The 18,638-nt window shown below is 42.6% G+C and overlaps 1 protein-coding gene across 1 annotated transcript in view; it reads left to right on the forward strand.

Annotated features, from left to right (window-relative positions):
• Nucleotides 1-18,638, forward strand: part of LOC126473635 (dipeptidase 1-like) — a 1,495,347-nt gene that overhangs the window by 909,069 nt on the left and 567,640 nt on the right. Inside the window, exon 8 of the mRNA XM_050100820.1 lies at nucleotides 16,531-16,681. Within this exon, the coding sequence (XP_049956777.1) occupies nucleotides 16,531-16,681 (151 nt within the window). The remainder of the gene's footprint in view (nucleotides 1-16,530; nucleotides 16,682-18,638) is intronic.

The raw sequence follows: 18,638 nt of genomic DNA on the forward strand, positions 1-18,638 counted from the left end.
TTCCTGGATTATTTCTCCTTCTAGATATAAGATGCATATCCCTTTTCTGTTTACAAGATATTTTTATCCCTTTAGCAAGCCATGGCTTTTTAGATGATTTCTTACAGTTATATTTCACTGTTTTCTTAGTGAAAACATTGACAAATTGACAATCCTTCCTCAGGATTTCTCCCATCAACCGATTCCTTCTTTTAGCTAAGGTGTGTCGATACTGTACTTCTATATTATTTACATTCCCTGCCTAAATAATCTTCAACATTTCTCCGCAGCACAGCATTCAAAAGCATGTGCTGTTTATCGTCCATGTTTCACTTTTGCACACGGTCGCATTCGAGACAAATAAGTTCAGAAAATACTTCCTAACCCTCAAACGTTTGTCCAGTGTCAACAAATTTTGCTTTCTTAGATAATGTTTCCTTGCTAGTGCCAATCTACATCTTATATACTCTCTGCTCGGGCATCACCAATTATTTTGCTGCCAGAATAGCAAAATTAACGTACTAATTTTATAGCCACATATTGTAATCTATTTCTTTAAAAATCGCCTTATTCAATACGTCTATCCTTCATTAGTTTGATTTTACTTTTGTTGTTGGTCATCTTATATCCACTCATCAAGAGAGCTTCCTCTACTTTCAACTAAGTTTGTAGTCCTTTACTATCTTCGACAGAATTCCTACGTTTCGGCAAACTTCAAAGCTTTTATATCTTTTTCTGAACATTAATTTCTTGTCTGGTATCTTTTGTTCTCTCTACTGCTTGTTCAATGTACAGACTAAATAACACAGAGAATATGTTTCAGTCACTTCCCATCCATTCTCCGCTACTACTTCCCTTTAAAGCCCTACTATGATGATTAGTTTCTGTACTAGTTGTAGAAAACATTTCATTCTCTGTCTTTTATCGCTGCTAGTTTTAGAAATCAAACAATGTGTTCCAGAAGATCTTCATGGATGTGACAAACATATACATATACAACCACTACGAGTTGTCTCACACTTCCAAATGCTGAAACCATAAAGACCCAATACAACTACATGAACATTGTAACTATGACTGATCTGACGAGGTGCAAGAGCGGTAAATGTAATAAACGATCTCAGCTCTTCGGCTCACTGATACTTCCGAAATGTCAGGGGCAATCAAAAAGTTACCGTCCTAAGGCCGTGCAGTCACCAGTCGGTATGCCAATCAGGCAAAATCGCCGTAAACATTGAGGCAACCATCCCACCGGCGCTCCAGGTTGAAGATACCCGTTTGGTGAAACACCGTGTCCTGCTGCATGAAGAAGTTCGTGACTGCCTGCTACACATCCTCGTCCGACAGGAATCGTCGACCCTTCAGCGCCTTCTTTAAGTGACCGAAGATGTGATAATCATATGGGGAGGGTTCAGAAGTACAGGGTGGATGCTCGTGTGTCCCACATTTTAGTTGGCCTAATTTCTGCTTTACGACATATATGATTGGAGATGCGCGTCGTCATGCAACAGCAGCACTCCTTGTCGCGCACCATTCCGCAACTGCGGTTTTCGACAGACACGCTGCCTCATACACACTCCGACCACAGGCAGACTTCTCCTGCCTCTCATGCCTACTATACGCATTTATGAGTTTCAAGAGCACGTTTAGAGTCGTAACCTAGAAATAGTTCTGTTCTTTTGCTCAATGTTCTGTTCACAATATATGTAAGTTACCAAGTAGATAAAGTCGGAAGTTCCATGAGGCATTTCTAGTCTGATGTGTTGTATACAAAGAAGTCGCGACGCTAGAAAACTGTAGCGAAACGCAGGGAAACCTAAAGAGGATCGACGTTTGGTGGAGGGAATGGTAATTCACCTACAACATAACCAAATGCAACTTACTTCGAATATATAGACAGGAAGACCCTTTACAGTATGATCACAGAATTGCAGAACAATTACTGGATGCAGTTACGTCAATCAAGTATCTAGGAGTATGCATATGGAACAGTCTGAAGTGGAACGACTGTATAAAATTAATCTCGAGTAATGCAGATGCCAGACTGACAAGGGGAGGCCGCCAGTTGTGAAATTCAGATTCGATTCATACTGCGCATAATAAAAGCTCATGGCCAGAGGTGTAATGTGGCAAAGCACCAAGATGCACTTCTCAGCCGTTGTCGAGAAAATCGACAGTTAAAAGAAACCGTTGCAGTGAAATACTCTCTACGATTAGTAATTTTCTACAGCGTGGTGGTGCAGCGGTAAGCGCTCGGGTTCGTAATCCGAAGGTCGCCGGATCGAATCTCGCTCCATGCAACTTTTTTTTTAGTATTTGTTTTTTGTAATTCATATATATACATATATATATATATATATATATATATATATATATATATATATATATATAATTCCCGGCAATCAGTTGCAACAATTATGCATATAATAAGTTGTTGAAAGTCGTTTGTCGTGGAAAAACTGGCGACTTCGAACATCATTATGTTTTCCGCAAACAAAGTTATATTTCACAAATGTTATTAATTGTCTTCATAATGTTAACCACGTATAGTTAACGGAAGACGTAGAAACGAATACGTATAGCGTAAGTCAAACGTTCGAATTAGAATAGAGGACCCACGAACACAAACTTGCTGTGGCAGGTATGAAATATAAACTCCGTTACTCGCTCGTTACACTTGAAGGACAGATGTTGAATGGGCCGAAACGAGCCGCCCCATAACAGCGTAGTTGCCTGCTAACTTCGAAAGAAGGTAGATGCGGTCCCTAGCGCAACTTACAACATCGTCGAAAATCAGTGCGGACGGGACAGCTTTGGTACACCCTGTTAAACAAACGGAAAAATGGAGGCGGTACAATTGGAGAGCGATCACAATTGGCGGCCTCCCCTTGTGAGAGTCCTTGGAGAAATCCTCAAGAAATGTAGTCCATCAATGAGGAAAGTTTTGAGATTAAATTATGCTAATTCTTGTCCTCATATCAAGTAAACAACTTTTTTTCTTTTTCTGCACTAACATTTTTCAGCCGGTTTCTGTCATCATTAATGGAAATTTTTATGATAGTCTTTGAAACGCAAACGAGTTTTTAATTGTAATTATAGTAGAAGCAATTAACAGTAAAAACGTTAATTATTTATAATGATTTTGACCCTGTTCTCTAGATGGGTAGATACTGCAAAACTGTAGTTTTCTGTCAGTCGACTAAATGAAATTAATGTGCAGCTGTTTGACGATTTAACAAATAGTTTTATCAATAACTTTAGTTATGTAGAGTGAAAATATTTTATCACTGTGCTTCCCCGTACTTATAGCTGTTTTTATGACCTGACCTGTTCTCATCTGAATGCTCATCTGTTGCAGAAACACCACACACACACACACACACACACACACACACACACACACACACAGAGAGAGAGAGAGAGAGAGAGAGAGAGAGAGAGAGAGAGAGAGAGAGAGAGACGGGGGATGTGAACAAAGTTTAAATGAGGCGTCAGAAGGAGCGTGAAAATAAATGAACATCAACAGTAACCACACACAGAGCAACAAACCAAACTCTGCGGAACTGTTTGTTTCGAAGTTTGTGAATATGATTCGGCAACAGAATATTCTGTATTTCTGTGCGTGTCCCTTCAACAGATGGGCACTGAGATGAGAATAAGTGTCACATAAAGTTGTGTAAACCACCGCAAAACTAAGTCGCAGAGCATTTCCGACCAGCAAATTAACGTTACAGATAAAATGGTTTCTTAATTTATCAACCAACTTCACAATAACTACATTTTGTTTATAGACGACATAATGAAACTACGATCTTAGGGTACCTAAGTATCTAGAAAATAAAGTAAAAATCACGATAAACTTGAAATGTTTTCTGGCTGTCACTGAACCCGCTGATTCAACTTGTGACCGATTCGTCTAAATTTCTGAAGTACGTTAAGCTTGTGTGACAGAATTTTTTTGTAGTATTTTCGTAGTAGGCACAGTATCTCTTTCGACTACGAAATTAACGATTGTTAGCTAGTATATTAAGTGTCTTTTACTTTCGGATTATTAAATATGGTGCAGAATACGCTATTTAGTTACTGGAAAGATGATATTTCAGCGACTGTGGCGCGACGTAGAAACAGACCTCCGTACTGGCCTGCTGGACGGCAGCACGTCACCCGACATGGCCGCCGCCTTGCTTGGTCACAAAAAACCGTCCAACTGGACACCCGATCTGTTCCCACAAAACTGGCGCCTTTAGTCGCTCAGTTGTACGTTGGTATCTAATCTGCCGTTCAGAACTGTTAATACACTGGTGACTGTAAAGATATGTAAATAATTTGTTTACCATTTATAATCCAACAGGTTATATTGCTAATCTTTAGGCAGATAGTTTCACTATGGACCTCGCTCCAAAGCTCGATGAAGGAAACGGGGCTCGATGAGCAATAATTTCAGCACAAAATATAAGATATTTCACTGAATGGTCACTTTACTGTCCATCTTGTAGTTTCATCATCACCACAGTAGTGAATGGTTAGTAAACTGATATAGCATTACCTAACGACAGTCCCTCTGTAAAAGATACCATTTCTGTAAAGATTTGAAGTCGCCACCTCTGAAGGAACAATTTAACTTTGTTATTTCAGAATTAGTTTTACTGTTACCTAAATGTAGTTATTTAATTGTAATTATCTTGAATGTTCTACTTAGAATCTAGACAGATGAAAGCAGCAATGCCATATCATAGCTTAATGGACACCGTCCTTAGAATTTGAGGTTACGAATTAATGCAAGACAAATAATAGCAAAATTAGTGAAATTGATTTCAACATCAATATTAGCAAGTCGATCAGCAATGCGACCACTCAACGTCAGATAAATGCGAATAGATTTTTAGTTGTCTTTTCCAGCAAAATGAACATTAATTGAAATTACGACAATCATCCAATGCCATGATTCTGGGAAATTGACACTATCAGAAGACCGTTTATTTCGACGCAAATTTACTTAAAAATACGATACTGTTTATGAATTTAGGGTAATTAATTTAAAAAAAGAATTTTATTTAACAACTCTGTTCCATAATGGCGTATGAAGTTTTGAATGCAAAATTCAGTAAAGTCCCACCCACTTAGGTTTAATAAATTTCTTGCTTTGTTTGTAGTAGCTTATGTGGTGCTGTTGTTGAAGATTGCAGAATGATAACTGGTTAGACTCTTCACATCTCCTTTGGGATGAAATTAATTTATTACTAACTAGTTGCTTTGGGTAGCCATTTTTCTTGATGTAACGTACTCAAAATTTTACTATAGGGTAATATTTTACAATCTTGTTTCCAAACTCCACAATTTCCGGAGACGACTTTGCAGCACGAATGCTGCTGTTAGACCGTCTTTCACTCGAATTTGCACAATTCTATCACCTGCTGAATTTTAATCAGCTACGTCAGCACACCAGCACCGTGCTTGCGACTGTCACCTTTTCTACATTTCCGCAGCATTCTGTGCCAAGGTTGTCCACAGAGTACAAGCTGAAAACCCAGAGTGGATTCCCATGTTCGTTATTAGCTTTCTCAAAAATTTAATAGATATCCAAATAACCTCTGAATATTACAGTAATTAGAACTTTGACATTAATTATTATGCTCTTATTTTCTGTAACAAATACTTAGTTCCTCATTTTCTTTTAACAGTTAATTAAAGAGATTTAATATGGTTTATCAAATCGATATCTCACGTAGCGACTTTTTTTGGTTATAGCTAAATCGAAACATTTTTATAAGTTTTATTTGAGTTGTTGCGTTAAAAGCCTTTATTTTTGTTATAAGAGTTGAGCACTTACAATGTATCTGCATTTTAGAGACCATAAGAAATATTCTCACAAAGCTGTTGAAAACTGTATAGGCAAAAAAAAGAATAAGATGAGGACTTGGATTCTCAGAGTTAATCTGTACTGTCACTGAAGGAAGATGTATATCCGAATGTGCTGGTAGCGTGAAGAAGACTCTGTGCCACGTACAACGCCCTGCATTGTGCAAAGGCCCAAAGGGGTCTGTCTGCCTTTGTCGTGCGAGTAGCGAAGGCGCAGGCGGCGTAACGACTGAGGGCGGCGCCCCGCGCCTAACAAGTCGGCCCTCCCGCGACACAGCTGGCTCCCGCGCATAATATCGAGAGAGCCGCGCCGTGTAATCCGTCTGTGAATCGATAGCTGTGAGACTCGAGGCGTGCACAGTGGGAGCACCAGCGGTGGAGTCAGCGACCCGGAGCGCGGTGGGGGCTGCCCGGGGGTGGGGGAAGCCGAGGACCGTGCTGACACATCGCGTGCGCCAGCTAACCAGCTAACCGTACCACCCACGCGCTGCCTTTGTCTCACTGCTGACTGGCGGAAAAAATAACGTTTAATACGGTACTGGGAGAAAGGGAGCTAGAATCAACATCACGCGTCTCGGTTTTCCGTATCTCACATTCCCAGGTTACAATGGATGTGTGATAAATTTGATAACAGTGAGCGTATATCCTTCAGTAGCTCACTACAAAGAGGTTTATCTTACATCAGTAGCTCATTATAAGGAAATTATTCCTACATCTCAATCCATACTTCGCAACCAACCTTACGGTACGTGACGGGACCACTGTCTTTTGTCCTTACCAGTTCCATTCGTGTCTCTAAACCTCCGTCTGAGCTTTAATATCTCTGACTTTATCGTTGTTGTCATTTCTGATACGTATTTAGGAAGGTACAGTGTGCTGACCGACTCTTCCTGGAACATACCCTCTGGAAATTTCAGTAGTAAAAATCTTCGTAGTGCAAAACATCGCTCTTATGTCTGTTTTTTTTTTTGTGTAGTCTCTTAAGGGCCCCGTACTGATAAGCAATACTCAAGAATTTGTGTCGCAAGTGTTCTTTCAGTCACTTCTTTTGTGCCTGTATTACATCTGTTTGAGATTCTTTCATCATCAGTGTAGTGCTGTAGGGAGATCAAGAGATGAATTCAGCAAGCAGGTTCAAATGGATGTGGGTGTCGATAGTTATTCGCAGATAAAGAGGCTTGCTTAGGACACAGCAGAATTGATAGCTTCATCAAACCCGCCTTTGGACTGAAGACATCGTCATCAACAAGACTCGTACGTACTCCAGGAGGACCTGCAGAGGATTAATGCATGGTGCGACAGCTGGCAGCTTTCCCTAAACGTAGATAAATGTAATATAATGCGCATACATAGGGGCAGAAATCCATTCCAGTACGATTATGCCATAGGTGGTAAATCATTGGAAGCGGTAACGACCGTAAAATACTTAGGAGTTACTATCCGGAGCGATCTGAAGTGGAATGATCACATAAAACAAATAGTGGGAAAAGCAGGCGCCAGGTTGAGATTCATAGGAAGAATTCTAAGAAAATGTGACTCATCGACGAAAGAAGTAGCTTACAAAACGCTTGTTCGTCCGATTCTTGAGTATTGCTCATCAGTATGGGACCCTTACCAGGTTGGATTAATAGAAGAGATAGACATGATCCAGCGAAAAGCAGCGCGTTTCGTCATGGGGACATTTAGTCAGCGCGAGAGCGTTACGGAGATGCTGAACAAGCTCCAGTGGCGGACACTTCAAGAAAGGCGTTACGCAATACGGAGAGGTTTATTATCGAAATTACGAGAGAGCACATTCCGGGAAGAGATGGGCAACATATTACTACCGCCCACATATATCTCGCGTAATGATCACAACGAAAAGATCCGAGAAATTAGAGCAAATACGGAGACTTACCAGCAGTCGTTCTTCCCACGCACAATTCGTGAATGGAACAGGGAAGGGGGGATCAGATAGTGGTACAATAAGTACCCTCCGCAACACACCGTAAGGTGGCTCGCGGAGTATAGATGTAGATGTAGATGCAGATTCTACCAGGGAATCTCAGCTTGGCATCTGTTCTTCCTACAGTTTATTTTTTGTAGTCATTCCGCTAAAGACCTCAGTGTATAGTTACTCCTAGGTACTTTCTTGTAATTATTGTTACTGTCGATTTGCAGTCAATAGTGTAATCGTATAGTAGGGGATTTATTCGCAAATCTATTCGTACCACATTACATTCATTTTTGTTCAGACACAATTGACAGTCCCTACACCAATGATTAATTCTCTGCAGGATTTCCTGCAACTGACTACAATCTTCTGAGATCGTAATGTGTTGTAAACAGCTCCATCGTCTGCGAGCTGCCTCATGGAGCCTCCGACATTGTCCACTAGATGATTTATATATAGGTGTACTGGGAGGAACAGTCAGTATTCTGGAATATGTGACGACGATTATTCGAAGCAAGAAGTGTAGTAAACATGGGCTCTAAAACGCATGCATTAAGAGCTACGACCTCTTGTTCAGTATAAGAGATGGATTTCACATACCGAAATAAACAAGTGCTAGTAGCTCTTAAGGTATGTATTTTAGACCCCATGTTTACTAGGCTTTTTGCTTTTGACATACCGTTCATGTCATACGCCTGAATACTGACCATTCCTCCTGAGATATCCTGCATCTACTACAATACGGAAGGAATAGGGTGCTATTGACAACACAGAGGAGTTGAACAACAGACAAGCACAAGGAAAAAATTACAGAAATATATAAGCTTTTGGAGAAAGACTCCTCAGGTGTATAACTCTCACACATTCACCCAGCAATAACTCACAGATGTGGCTACTATCACCAGCCACTGGGTTACGACTGCGACTGCATCTGACGTGAGTAGCAATCTTATGTGTTAGGTGTGTGGGTAAGATGTAAGGATGTGGCGAGGAAGGTGACAGATGGCAGCGCAGAGGTGGGAAGGATGCCATTGCTACTTAAGAGAGCATGCAAGGACGTGGTGGGGCTCAGATAGAGCCGTTAGATCCACATCAGCGGTTTCGTATGGATGAGGAGTGGGTGGAAGGGGAAAGCATAAGGGAGAAGAGTAGAGAAGAGAAGAGAAAAACACCTGTAGATGCATTGGAGGGCTAGAAGGCTTGCAAGTACTATATTGGGAGCAGGGAAGGGGATAGGTATATAGACAACACACTCTTTCTTCCCATAACTGCTTTGGCCTCAACCTTCGTTAGACCTCCATCTGCCTATCCCTTCCCCTGATCCCACAAAAACACAACACATCCCTTCTATCCGGTCAATGCACCTAATATTCGTTTCCTTTTCTGTCCTTCTCTTTCCTCCCTTTGACCTTCCCGCCCTCCCCCATAGCACTGCCACCTCCCTGTCTCTCCAACTAGCAGCCCTATCCTTTCACCTATCCCTCCCCCTCCCACCTGATTTCTCCTCCACCACATACGCCAGCAGAATACTGCTCAGATGAAACGCAGTCGGAGTGAGGCCCAAGCGGCTGGAGACAGTAGTCAAATATATGTAAGTTGTTCTTAGATGTGGGATTTCTACCCCTGAGGAAGGGTTTTGCCCGAAAGTTTAAATGTTGGTAGTAATCTTTTCATTGTGTCTGTCTGCGAATCAACACCTCCCTTCAATGACGAATGGAAGTCTATCCTTTTCACGTAGCAGTTATTCCATCATGGATTTCCCATTGTTTGATGGTATGTATATATAGCTGCAGTTCTCTGTGACTAATTTATCAGCATTTTTCGGCATTCGTGTTACCGCCAATTTATATCAAAGTATTTGCTCACATGTCAATTGTACTATTATGAACAAAGAACAAAATAATTGTTTCTTATTGAACTATGTAATGTCTTTGACTGAAAAGTGAAAATCTTTAACATGAACCAGAATAAAGCACATTCTGGATGCTACCACAATTTTCGTGACAATAGACAGTCTGTTTATATTCATAGTGAAAAGCGAGTAATTTGTAGCAATTTGCAATTAAAATGAAAGCTGTCAGGTGAACACCAATCACAGAGTGGCCCATACTGTCGCAATAAATGACAAAATCAAGTTTCCGATACAGCTTGCCGTATAACGATCACTCATGACGATTTAATGAAGTATTTTTATCTGTCTCCTTGTCACAGAGCAAGTGCCCGACGTCACGCAGTGGAAATAAACACGTAACTACCATGTGCACCTTTTGTGGATGAATCTGAAATTGTTTGACAACTAGATAATGGAATAAACCAATAGTTCAAAAAGTGACTGCTTGCAGTTTTCTGTAATTGTTTATCGAGTTACGCTACATGGACGAAATTACCACAGAGTGCACAAAGAATACAAGGGCTACAAAAACGATAATTTTTTCTAACTTGAATGTTTAGACTCCATTCGTGTAACACGCCCCGACATCTGCCCACTCCATTAAAAAAAGTTGAGATTTTAGGTGTTCATTACCTGTTACAGAGCAGGTAGTACCCCTTTAAAAAGTCGTCAGCCGTGGCTCCCCGCTGCTACATGGACTGTTGAACTGATTAAGGTACTAGACCAGCGTTCAGGACGAACGGGGCTTAACAGCCCAACGCGGCATCTACTTCTAGGCTTTTGTGATTGCTTGACATCGGTTAAGACTAGTGCGAAGACTGTTCCGGTGATCTTTCTCCCCTTTGCTCTACAAAACGGTTGTTTTGCTCCATAACTAATGAGCTGGTCGCCAATGGGACTTTTCCGCCGCACCCATACTGGAAGAGATGCAACAAATATGCACCGCAAGGTTTCAGTCATTCCTTCTGAAGCTGAAACTATCCAAAAGGCGTGGTGTCGTTATCACCGGACTCAGCTGTTATCCGTACTGCCAGCCGCTGTGGCCGAGCGGTTCTAGGCACTTCAGTCCAGAACTGCCCGACTGCTACGGTCGCAGGTTCGAGTCCTGCCTCTGGCATGGATGGGTGTGATGTCCTTAGGTTAGTTAGGTTTAAGTAGTTCTGAATTCTAGGGGCTGATGACCTCCGATGTTAAGTCCCGCAGTGCTCAGAGCCATTTGAACCATTTGTCATCCGTACACATTTAGTTAAGAATTACACCTCTCCTTGACCAAAGTAAATTGTTTAATCGACACTCGAACTCCTTTCTTCTAGGAGTGCTAGTTGTGAAAGGTTCGCAGGGGAGCGTCTGTGAAATTTGGAAGAAGGTACTGACGGAATTGGAGCTGTGATGACGGGTCTTGAGTCGTGCTTGGGTAGCTGCCCGCGAAAGGCGATGGTCCCTAGTCCGAGTCTCGGTCCAGCTCACAGTTCTGATCTGCCAGAAAGTTTCATTTCAGCCAGAAAGTTTCATTCTGGAATTGTTTAATGGCTCTGAGCACTATGGGACTTAACATCTGTGGTCATCAGTCCCCTAGAACTTAGAACTACTCAAACCTAACTAACATAAGGACATCACACACATCCATGCCCGAGGCAGGATTAGAATCTGCGACCGTAGCAGTCGCGCAGTTCCGGACTGAGCGCCTAGAACCGCTCGGCCACCGCGGCCGGCGGAATTGTTTAATCATCAGCATTATTTAATTATTTGTCGGCTGGAGATGATTAAGTTCAGTGGATTGAGGTGCACTGTTAATTTATTATACTCTTTGTCGTAAGTTATTATTGAGTTTCAGTAAGAAAGTTATGCCAAGATATTCGAACAAAAGTTCAAAGTTCATTGATGTCTCATATCCTGACTACCAGTCCATATTTGTAGACTCCATTTCAACAACCACCGCACTAGCACGCATTCTGAAACAGGCAACCGTAAAACATATTGTCGAGCACAAAGACTCTTAAGTGCGCGTTGTTGCATCTCAGCAACATAAAAGTGTACCTATAATGAAAAAACTGGCCTACGCCATTTATGAAAGACTCTCCCAAAACTAGCATGACTAGTGAATATGTAAACGTTACTACCGATAGTTATTGCATTGTCATATGGTTGCGTGTCAGTGCTGACTACGTTTCATTGCAGTGCATTACCATGAACGTAGTTGTTGTGTGAAATTCTTCGTTCAGTCCAGGAGGGGAAAGCTGTATTTGAGACCTATATTCGTTTTCACTCGTTTGAAGGCACACGCGAAGTGTTCGTAGCAAAATTTCCGAATGCCAAGAGCCGTGTTAACAGTATCATACACGAGATACAGGGTGACAAATAATGATCTATATGAAACAAGATCGTCATAACTTCTGAATGGTTGGAGTTAGGACGTTTGTTCTAGGCGCGCAGTCCGGAACCGTGCGACTGCTACGGTCGCGGGTTCGAATCCTGCCTCGGGCATTGATGTGTGTGCTGTCCTTATGTTAGTTAGGTTTAAGTAGTTCAAAGTTCTAGGGGACTGATGTCCACAGCAGTTGAGTCCCATAGTGCTCAGAGCCATTTGAGCCATTTAGGACGTTTAAACTTCACAGTTGGCCAAGGAGCATGGTGGGAATTAGTATGCGTATGGTTTGGTTTAGTCCACTTGGATGGGTTCATCAATAAACAAAACTGGCTCATTTGGACGACTGAGAATCCGTATTTCGCGATCGAGATGTGTATTGACCCTCAACGAGTGACTGTGTGGCGTGCAGTGTCCAGTCGCAGAATATACAGTGCGATAGTACTTGGTGGCACCGTGACTACGCAACGGTACGTGAAGGATTTCGAAGATGATTTCAGCCCTGTTATCCAAAGGGCCCTCATTTCGACAAGATGTCGTTCTTGCAAGACGGGGCTCGAACCGATCGAAGGAGGAGAGTGACTGTTGGCCTGGAGGAGCACTCTGAAGACCACATTCTGGCTTTGGGGCACAAAGAGGCCACTGGCATGGGCCTCAATTGCCCACCATATTCTCCGGATCTGAACATATGCGACTACTATTGTGGGACTATATTAAAGACCAGGTGTACAGCAATAACCCCAAAACCATTGCCGAGCTGAAAACAGCCATTCAGGAGGTCATCGACAGTACCGGTGTTCCAACACTTCGGCGGGTCATGCAGAATTTCGCTATTCGTCTGCACCACACCATCACCAGTGATGGTAGGCATACCGAACATGTCATAACCTAAATTCCAATACCTGTAGTGACGTTTACATGTCGAATAAAGTGTGTGTACGCCGCAGTTAGTAACTATTTTACGTTTCTTTCGTACAATTCAATAATTATCACCCCGTTGGAGAAAAATTTGTGTACAACAGGTTCGGTTTTAAATGCAAAACGAAATAGGCGCCCTTGAGTTAGGAACCCTGCGCTGTGCCTATATTGAAAGGAGAATTACTGATAGTAAATGAGTATGCAAGTGATCGAATTTATCTGGTGTTAAATATACATTCTGTCGTAAAGTTTTTCATGAATTACAACTGAAACCATAAAGCGTTACAACTGTGTAACTGTAAGGTGACAAACAAGCCGAGACTATATGATTATAGCAACTGATTTCCCGAAAACAATGTTAGCCAGACAGACGCGATATCATATTTGGTGTCAGACGAGGTACGGCCTCATATATATAGCTATGTCAATTAGCAGAACGCCAGGTGTTGATTACCGCCCAATCCTCACGAGACAGTCGAACGTTCACTTCCCGGTCAGACAAACTGGGGTACGTTACAGTCAACGTTCTTTGACTAGGCTGCCAATACACGAAATTAGCGTACAATTTTCAGAGAATTCTACATCCAACTAACTGATTACGAAAATGAAAACAGTGACTTCCAACAAGATGGAGCAACGTGTCACACGTCAAACGTCTCACTGAATCGTGTTCACGCAGTTTTCGCAAATAAACTGCTCGTCAAGAGTTGACGGCGACCTCCACGTTCCCTTTTTCCTTTGAGGCTACTTAAAGGAGAGAGCTTATGCATTCAATCCCTCAAAGTATTGATGCTCTGAAGCTGAACATTCAACGAGAAATCAAAGCAATTCACAACAATGTTTGCGTCAGATAGCCGTGCGGTCTGAGGCGCCTTGTCACGGACCGCTCGGCTCCCCCCGTCGGCGGTTGGAGTCCTCCCTCAGGCATGGGAGTGTGTGTGTGTCGTCCTTAGCGTAAGTAAGTTAAAGTCAGATTAAGTAGTGCGTAACCCTAGGGGCCGATGACCTCAGCAATTTGGTCCCATAAGACCTGACCACAGTCCTTTGCGTCAGACATTTCTCTCTGTCCATGTTGATCCATTGTGGACGACGGACGTCGGACAGCGGCTGGTCAAATATTGAAGAAAGAAATTCGCCAAAGATCCGTGTAAATTAGAAAGTTATTTTACTATATTTCCGCTGCCAGTTTCGGCAAATCAGTATGCCATCTTCAAGCTCCTTCATAATAAAAGTATACATGTAGTGTACATCAAAGTGTCCCATAGTAAGCTTTATAGAAAACGACGGGTAGTAATAAAGTACTTAGAAACTACAAAATGCAAGTAGCAGCGTTAAGACAAATACCTGTGTACAACAAAACAAAACACAATATGTATACATACTGGCTATCTTTGAAACTATTTTAGCATCACAGAGTTTGAAGAGAACATGCCAAACATTGGAATGACCAAAAGTAGACAATATACATTCAGAAGCGCAACCGAACGGAGGTTCTCAATTTTTTAATATAAAAAAACATAATTCTTATAGATGAGAAAACCCCTAGTTCATATGAGGACCTATCCTCATTCAAAGTAAAACGTCGCATTATAATCTATGAAGTACACAGTGGTGTGCATATCTGCAGCCTAAGTATTATCACTACTCGTGATATATCATAATTAATTGTCACACCATCAAAAATGCAACCTGAAGCAAAACCCAACGGCAGACAACATATTACGTGAAAAACTGAATGTGAAGAACATGGAAGGATACTCGAAAAATACGTTATATACGAGATCAAAATAGAATGATATGACTTTCTGTCGCTTACATTACATAACAGGTGGGCAATACAAGAGTGGTACAAAGAAGGACTTCAAATCCATATTAACTAAGGGGAGTCCTCCAAAATCTCAGCTGACAACGTTACACTACTTCCCTTGGAGCATAAGGTAAAGGTATCACACTAGCGACATAGCTACAAAATGGGAACTGACACATAGCAAGTTGTATCGCGATATGTAGTGCGGGATGGACGAAGGTAAAAGATAGGTAAGTGTGCAAACACCAACAAAACATCAAAGTATAAGGCCTCTAATTAAGTAACATACCTATACACAGAAGGGGGCAATAATTGTGAGCGAAAAAGAAGTTAGTAAATGACATCATATAATAAACTAATTATGATTTAACAATATGATTCGAAACATTGCAAGTGACGGAGAAACCCAAGGCGATGAAAGAATGTGTTGGTACAGGTCTAAATATGCCAGAGGTCTCAAGCTGCTTGCGCCCCACAACAGTACCTCATAAAATAAAAACACGTAATTACCGTCAGCTCGGCATGAATCAGAAATCCATAAACACCATTAAATGCATATCTGATAACAACATTATAACAATCCCCAAAAGCTATGTGGTGAAGTAACGGATGAAGTTAGAACACTGATAAAGTAACCGAATCCTACTCAGGAGACGCATCTTATTCGAGAATGTGAGCATTTAAGTCACCTGCAACAAACTTTACACATAATTTCCAAACTTTACGAAATTTTCTCACTGCCATCCCGCACAGATTGATGAAAGAAGAAAAGTTTATAGCTTACTACACTTTCGCTGTTCATGCAGCAAGACTGCCGCATTCTTACTTCTTTTCTACTAATTCTGTTCCCGACACATTTAGTAGACAGTATCCACTTATGGTGCTGAGTGTACCTGCAAAATTATATCATTGTAAGATACACAGTTCAAGAGACAAGACTTCATAAACATTTAGCTGCATGAAAACTTAGCTGCAAGATGACATTAGCTAGAGATACTATTTAAATTTGTGTACAAATATATGTGAAATATGTTAAATATATCTTACATGTGTGTGCACAGGTGGTGACGTGAGTAAAATGCGTCTCCTAAATCCGTGATCGACTTCAACATGACTTGGTACAGATATTATATACTATCAGGAAAGAAGTACTGTGGGTGTAAGATCCACAAACCTCCTATTGGGGTGGGAATGATGGACAAAGAAAGGTATGGGAGGAGGGGATGGAGAGACTGAAGTGATAGAAAAGGATGGATACAGGTAGGGTGGAGGAGAAGCTGGACAGAGAGAGGGAGAAGGAGGAGGAGCAGATGGATAGACAGAGAGGAGGAGGGAGAGGCGAACAGAGAGAGAAAAGAGGAGATGAAGAGAGAGAGGAGGCAGAGGAGGAGGAATTGGAGGAGGAGAGGGAAAAAGAGAGGAAGAGGAGGGCATATGTAAAGAGAGAGATGAGGATGAGATAGGCAGAGGTAGGGGGAGGAGGAGATGGGACAGAGAGAGATAGAGGAGAAGTAAATGGACAAAGAGTGAGGGAGGAGAAGGAGATAGAATGAGGGGGGGAGGAGAAAATAAACTAACAGAAAACTGGAATGAATACAATCCCTGCCAACGCTGGTTACTGAGCTAGTCATTAAGAAAATTTAATTACAACTTTTACGTTATGGATTCAGTTTCGTACTGTTCATCATGTATTACTTCAGGTATATGTCGACCTTGCAGCTGGTACTGTGGTTATCAGTGTGGCTACGCGAGCTCACCCAGTGTCTGACGCTGCGCAGGTATCGAGGAGGCGCACCGCGCCGGCAAGGTGGCCAGCCTGATCGGCGTGGAGGGCGGCCACGCCCTGGGCAGCTCCCTGGCGGTGCTGCGCATGTTCTACCAGCTGGGCGCGCGCTACCTCACGCTCACGCACGCCTGCAACACGCCTTGGTGAGTCGCCGCCGATGCTGCCTGCTCTACCTGCTGCCTGCTCTACCTGCTCTACCTGCTGTCTGTTACTGGCTGCTGCCAACCGCCTTGACAAAGCAGCAAATGAAAGCGAACGCATATTCGCAGGCATTTCGCCTGTGTTCACTTTCATTCACTTATATCTATGCGCATGCGTTAATACTAGAGGAAACGGGAAAGAACAAGAGATGACGAACGTATCTCATGAATGCTGTGTTATTATTTTTGGATTAGTAATCGGCACATAGGATATTACAATACGCAAGGTTTTGGGGGAAGAAACGCACATATATTTTATTGGTGACTGAGAACAGTGTACTGAAAAACATTACAGCAGACGTTATTTCATTTGCAGACCAATGATTATAGCGATTAGGAGTACTATGTTTTTAAGTTGGTTAGTACCTCAAAGTGCATGTGACAAGACCAAGCCACTGATACTTACATTCCCCCAAGGCATCAGATGAGGTGTTGAAGCGTACAAACATGAATGCGAAACGGGAAGTCTGTACTGACAGGCATAGTCACTTAGCTGTGCATTTACGGAAGTGCAGAAAATATTAGGTAGTAAATAATATGACAAGTTTCCAGGAAAACTATTTGATGCAAAGAAAAATAAGTAACACACTGAAGTGGGTGCATATGAGGGTACCAGTGATCAGAATATCTGCACTTACACCCCGAACACCCTACATACACACATCAAAAAAAGTTTTGCATCATCTCGGTTGCGAGATTTCCGGAACCTGTGAAGAAAGTTGGAATAGAGATCAACATAAACATCGCTTCTGACCTTTTTATTGCTCATGAAAACCACACATTGCATGTTGTACCACCATATAAAGAGACCTTCAGAGGTGATGGTCCAGGTAGCTGTGCACATGGGTACCTCCAGTACCCAGTAGCACGTCCTCTTGCATCGATGCTTGCATGTATCCATCATGGCATACTATCCACATGCCCCTCAAGGCATTGTTGGTCCAAATTGTCCAACTCCTCAACGGCGATTCGGCGTAGATCCCTCAGACTGGTTGGTGGGTCACATCGTCGATAAGCAGCCCTTTTCAATCTATCCGAGGCATATTCGGTAGGGTTCATGTCTGGAGAACATGCTGGCCACTCTAGTCGAGCGATGTCGTTATCCTGGAGGAAGTCACTCACAAGATGTGCACGTTGGGGGTGCGAGCTGTCGTCCATGAAAATGAATGCCTCGTCAATATGCTGCCGATATGGTTGCACTGTCGGTCGGAAGATGGCATTCATGTATCGTACAGCCGTTACGGTGCCATCCATGGCCACCAGCGGCGTACGTCGGCCCCACATAATGCCACCCCAAAACAGCAGCGAACCTCCACCTTGCAGCACTCGTTGAACGGTGTGTCTAAGGCGATCAACCTTACCGGGTTGCGTCCAAACAGGTCTCCGACGATTGTCTGGCTGAAGGCATATGCGAGACCCATTGGTGAAGAGAACGTGATGGCAATCCTGAGCGGTCCATTCGGCATGTTGCTGGGCTCATCTGTACCGCGCTACATGGTGTCGTGGTTGAAAAGACAGACCTCGCCAGAGACATCGGGAGTCAAGTTGCGCGTCATGCAGCCTATTACGCGCAGTGAGTCGTAACACGACGTCCTGTGGCTGCACGAAAAGCTTTATTTTTCAACATGGTGGCGTTGCTGTCAGGGTTCCTCCTAGCCACAATCCCTTGATTGCGGTCATCCACTGCAGTAGTACCCCTTGGATGGCAAGGGCTTGGAATGTCATCGACAGTTCCTGTCTCTCTGTATCTCCTCCATGTCCGAACAACATCGCTTTGGTTCACTCCGAGAGATCTGGACAATTGCCTTGTTGTGGGCCCTTCCTGGCACAAAGTAACAATGCGGACATGATCGAACCGCGGTATTGACCGTCTACGCATGGTTGAACTATAGACAACACG

The sequence above is a fragment of the Schistocerca serialis genome, chromosome 4 (genome assembly GCF_023864345.2).
Source record: "Schistocerca serialis cubense isolate TAMUIC-IGC-003099 chromosome 4, iqSchSeri2.2, whole genome shotgun sequence".
In the NCBI taxonomy this organism is placed as follows: Eukaryota; Metazoa; Arthropoda; class Insecta; order Orthoptera; family Acrididae; genus Schistocerca; species Schistocerca serialis.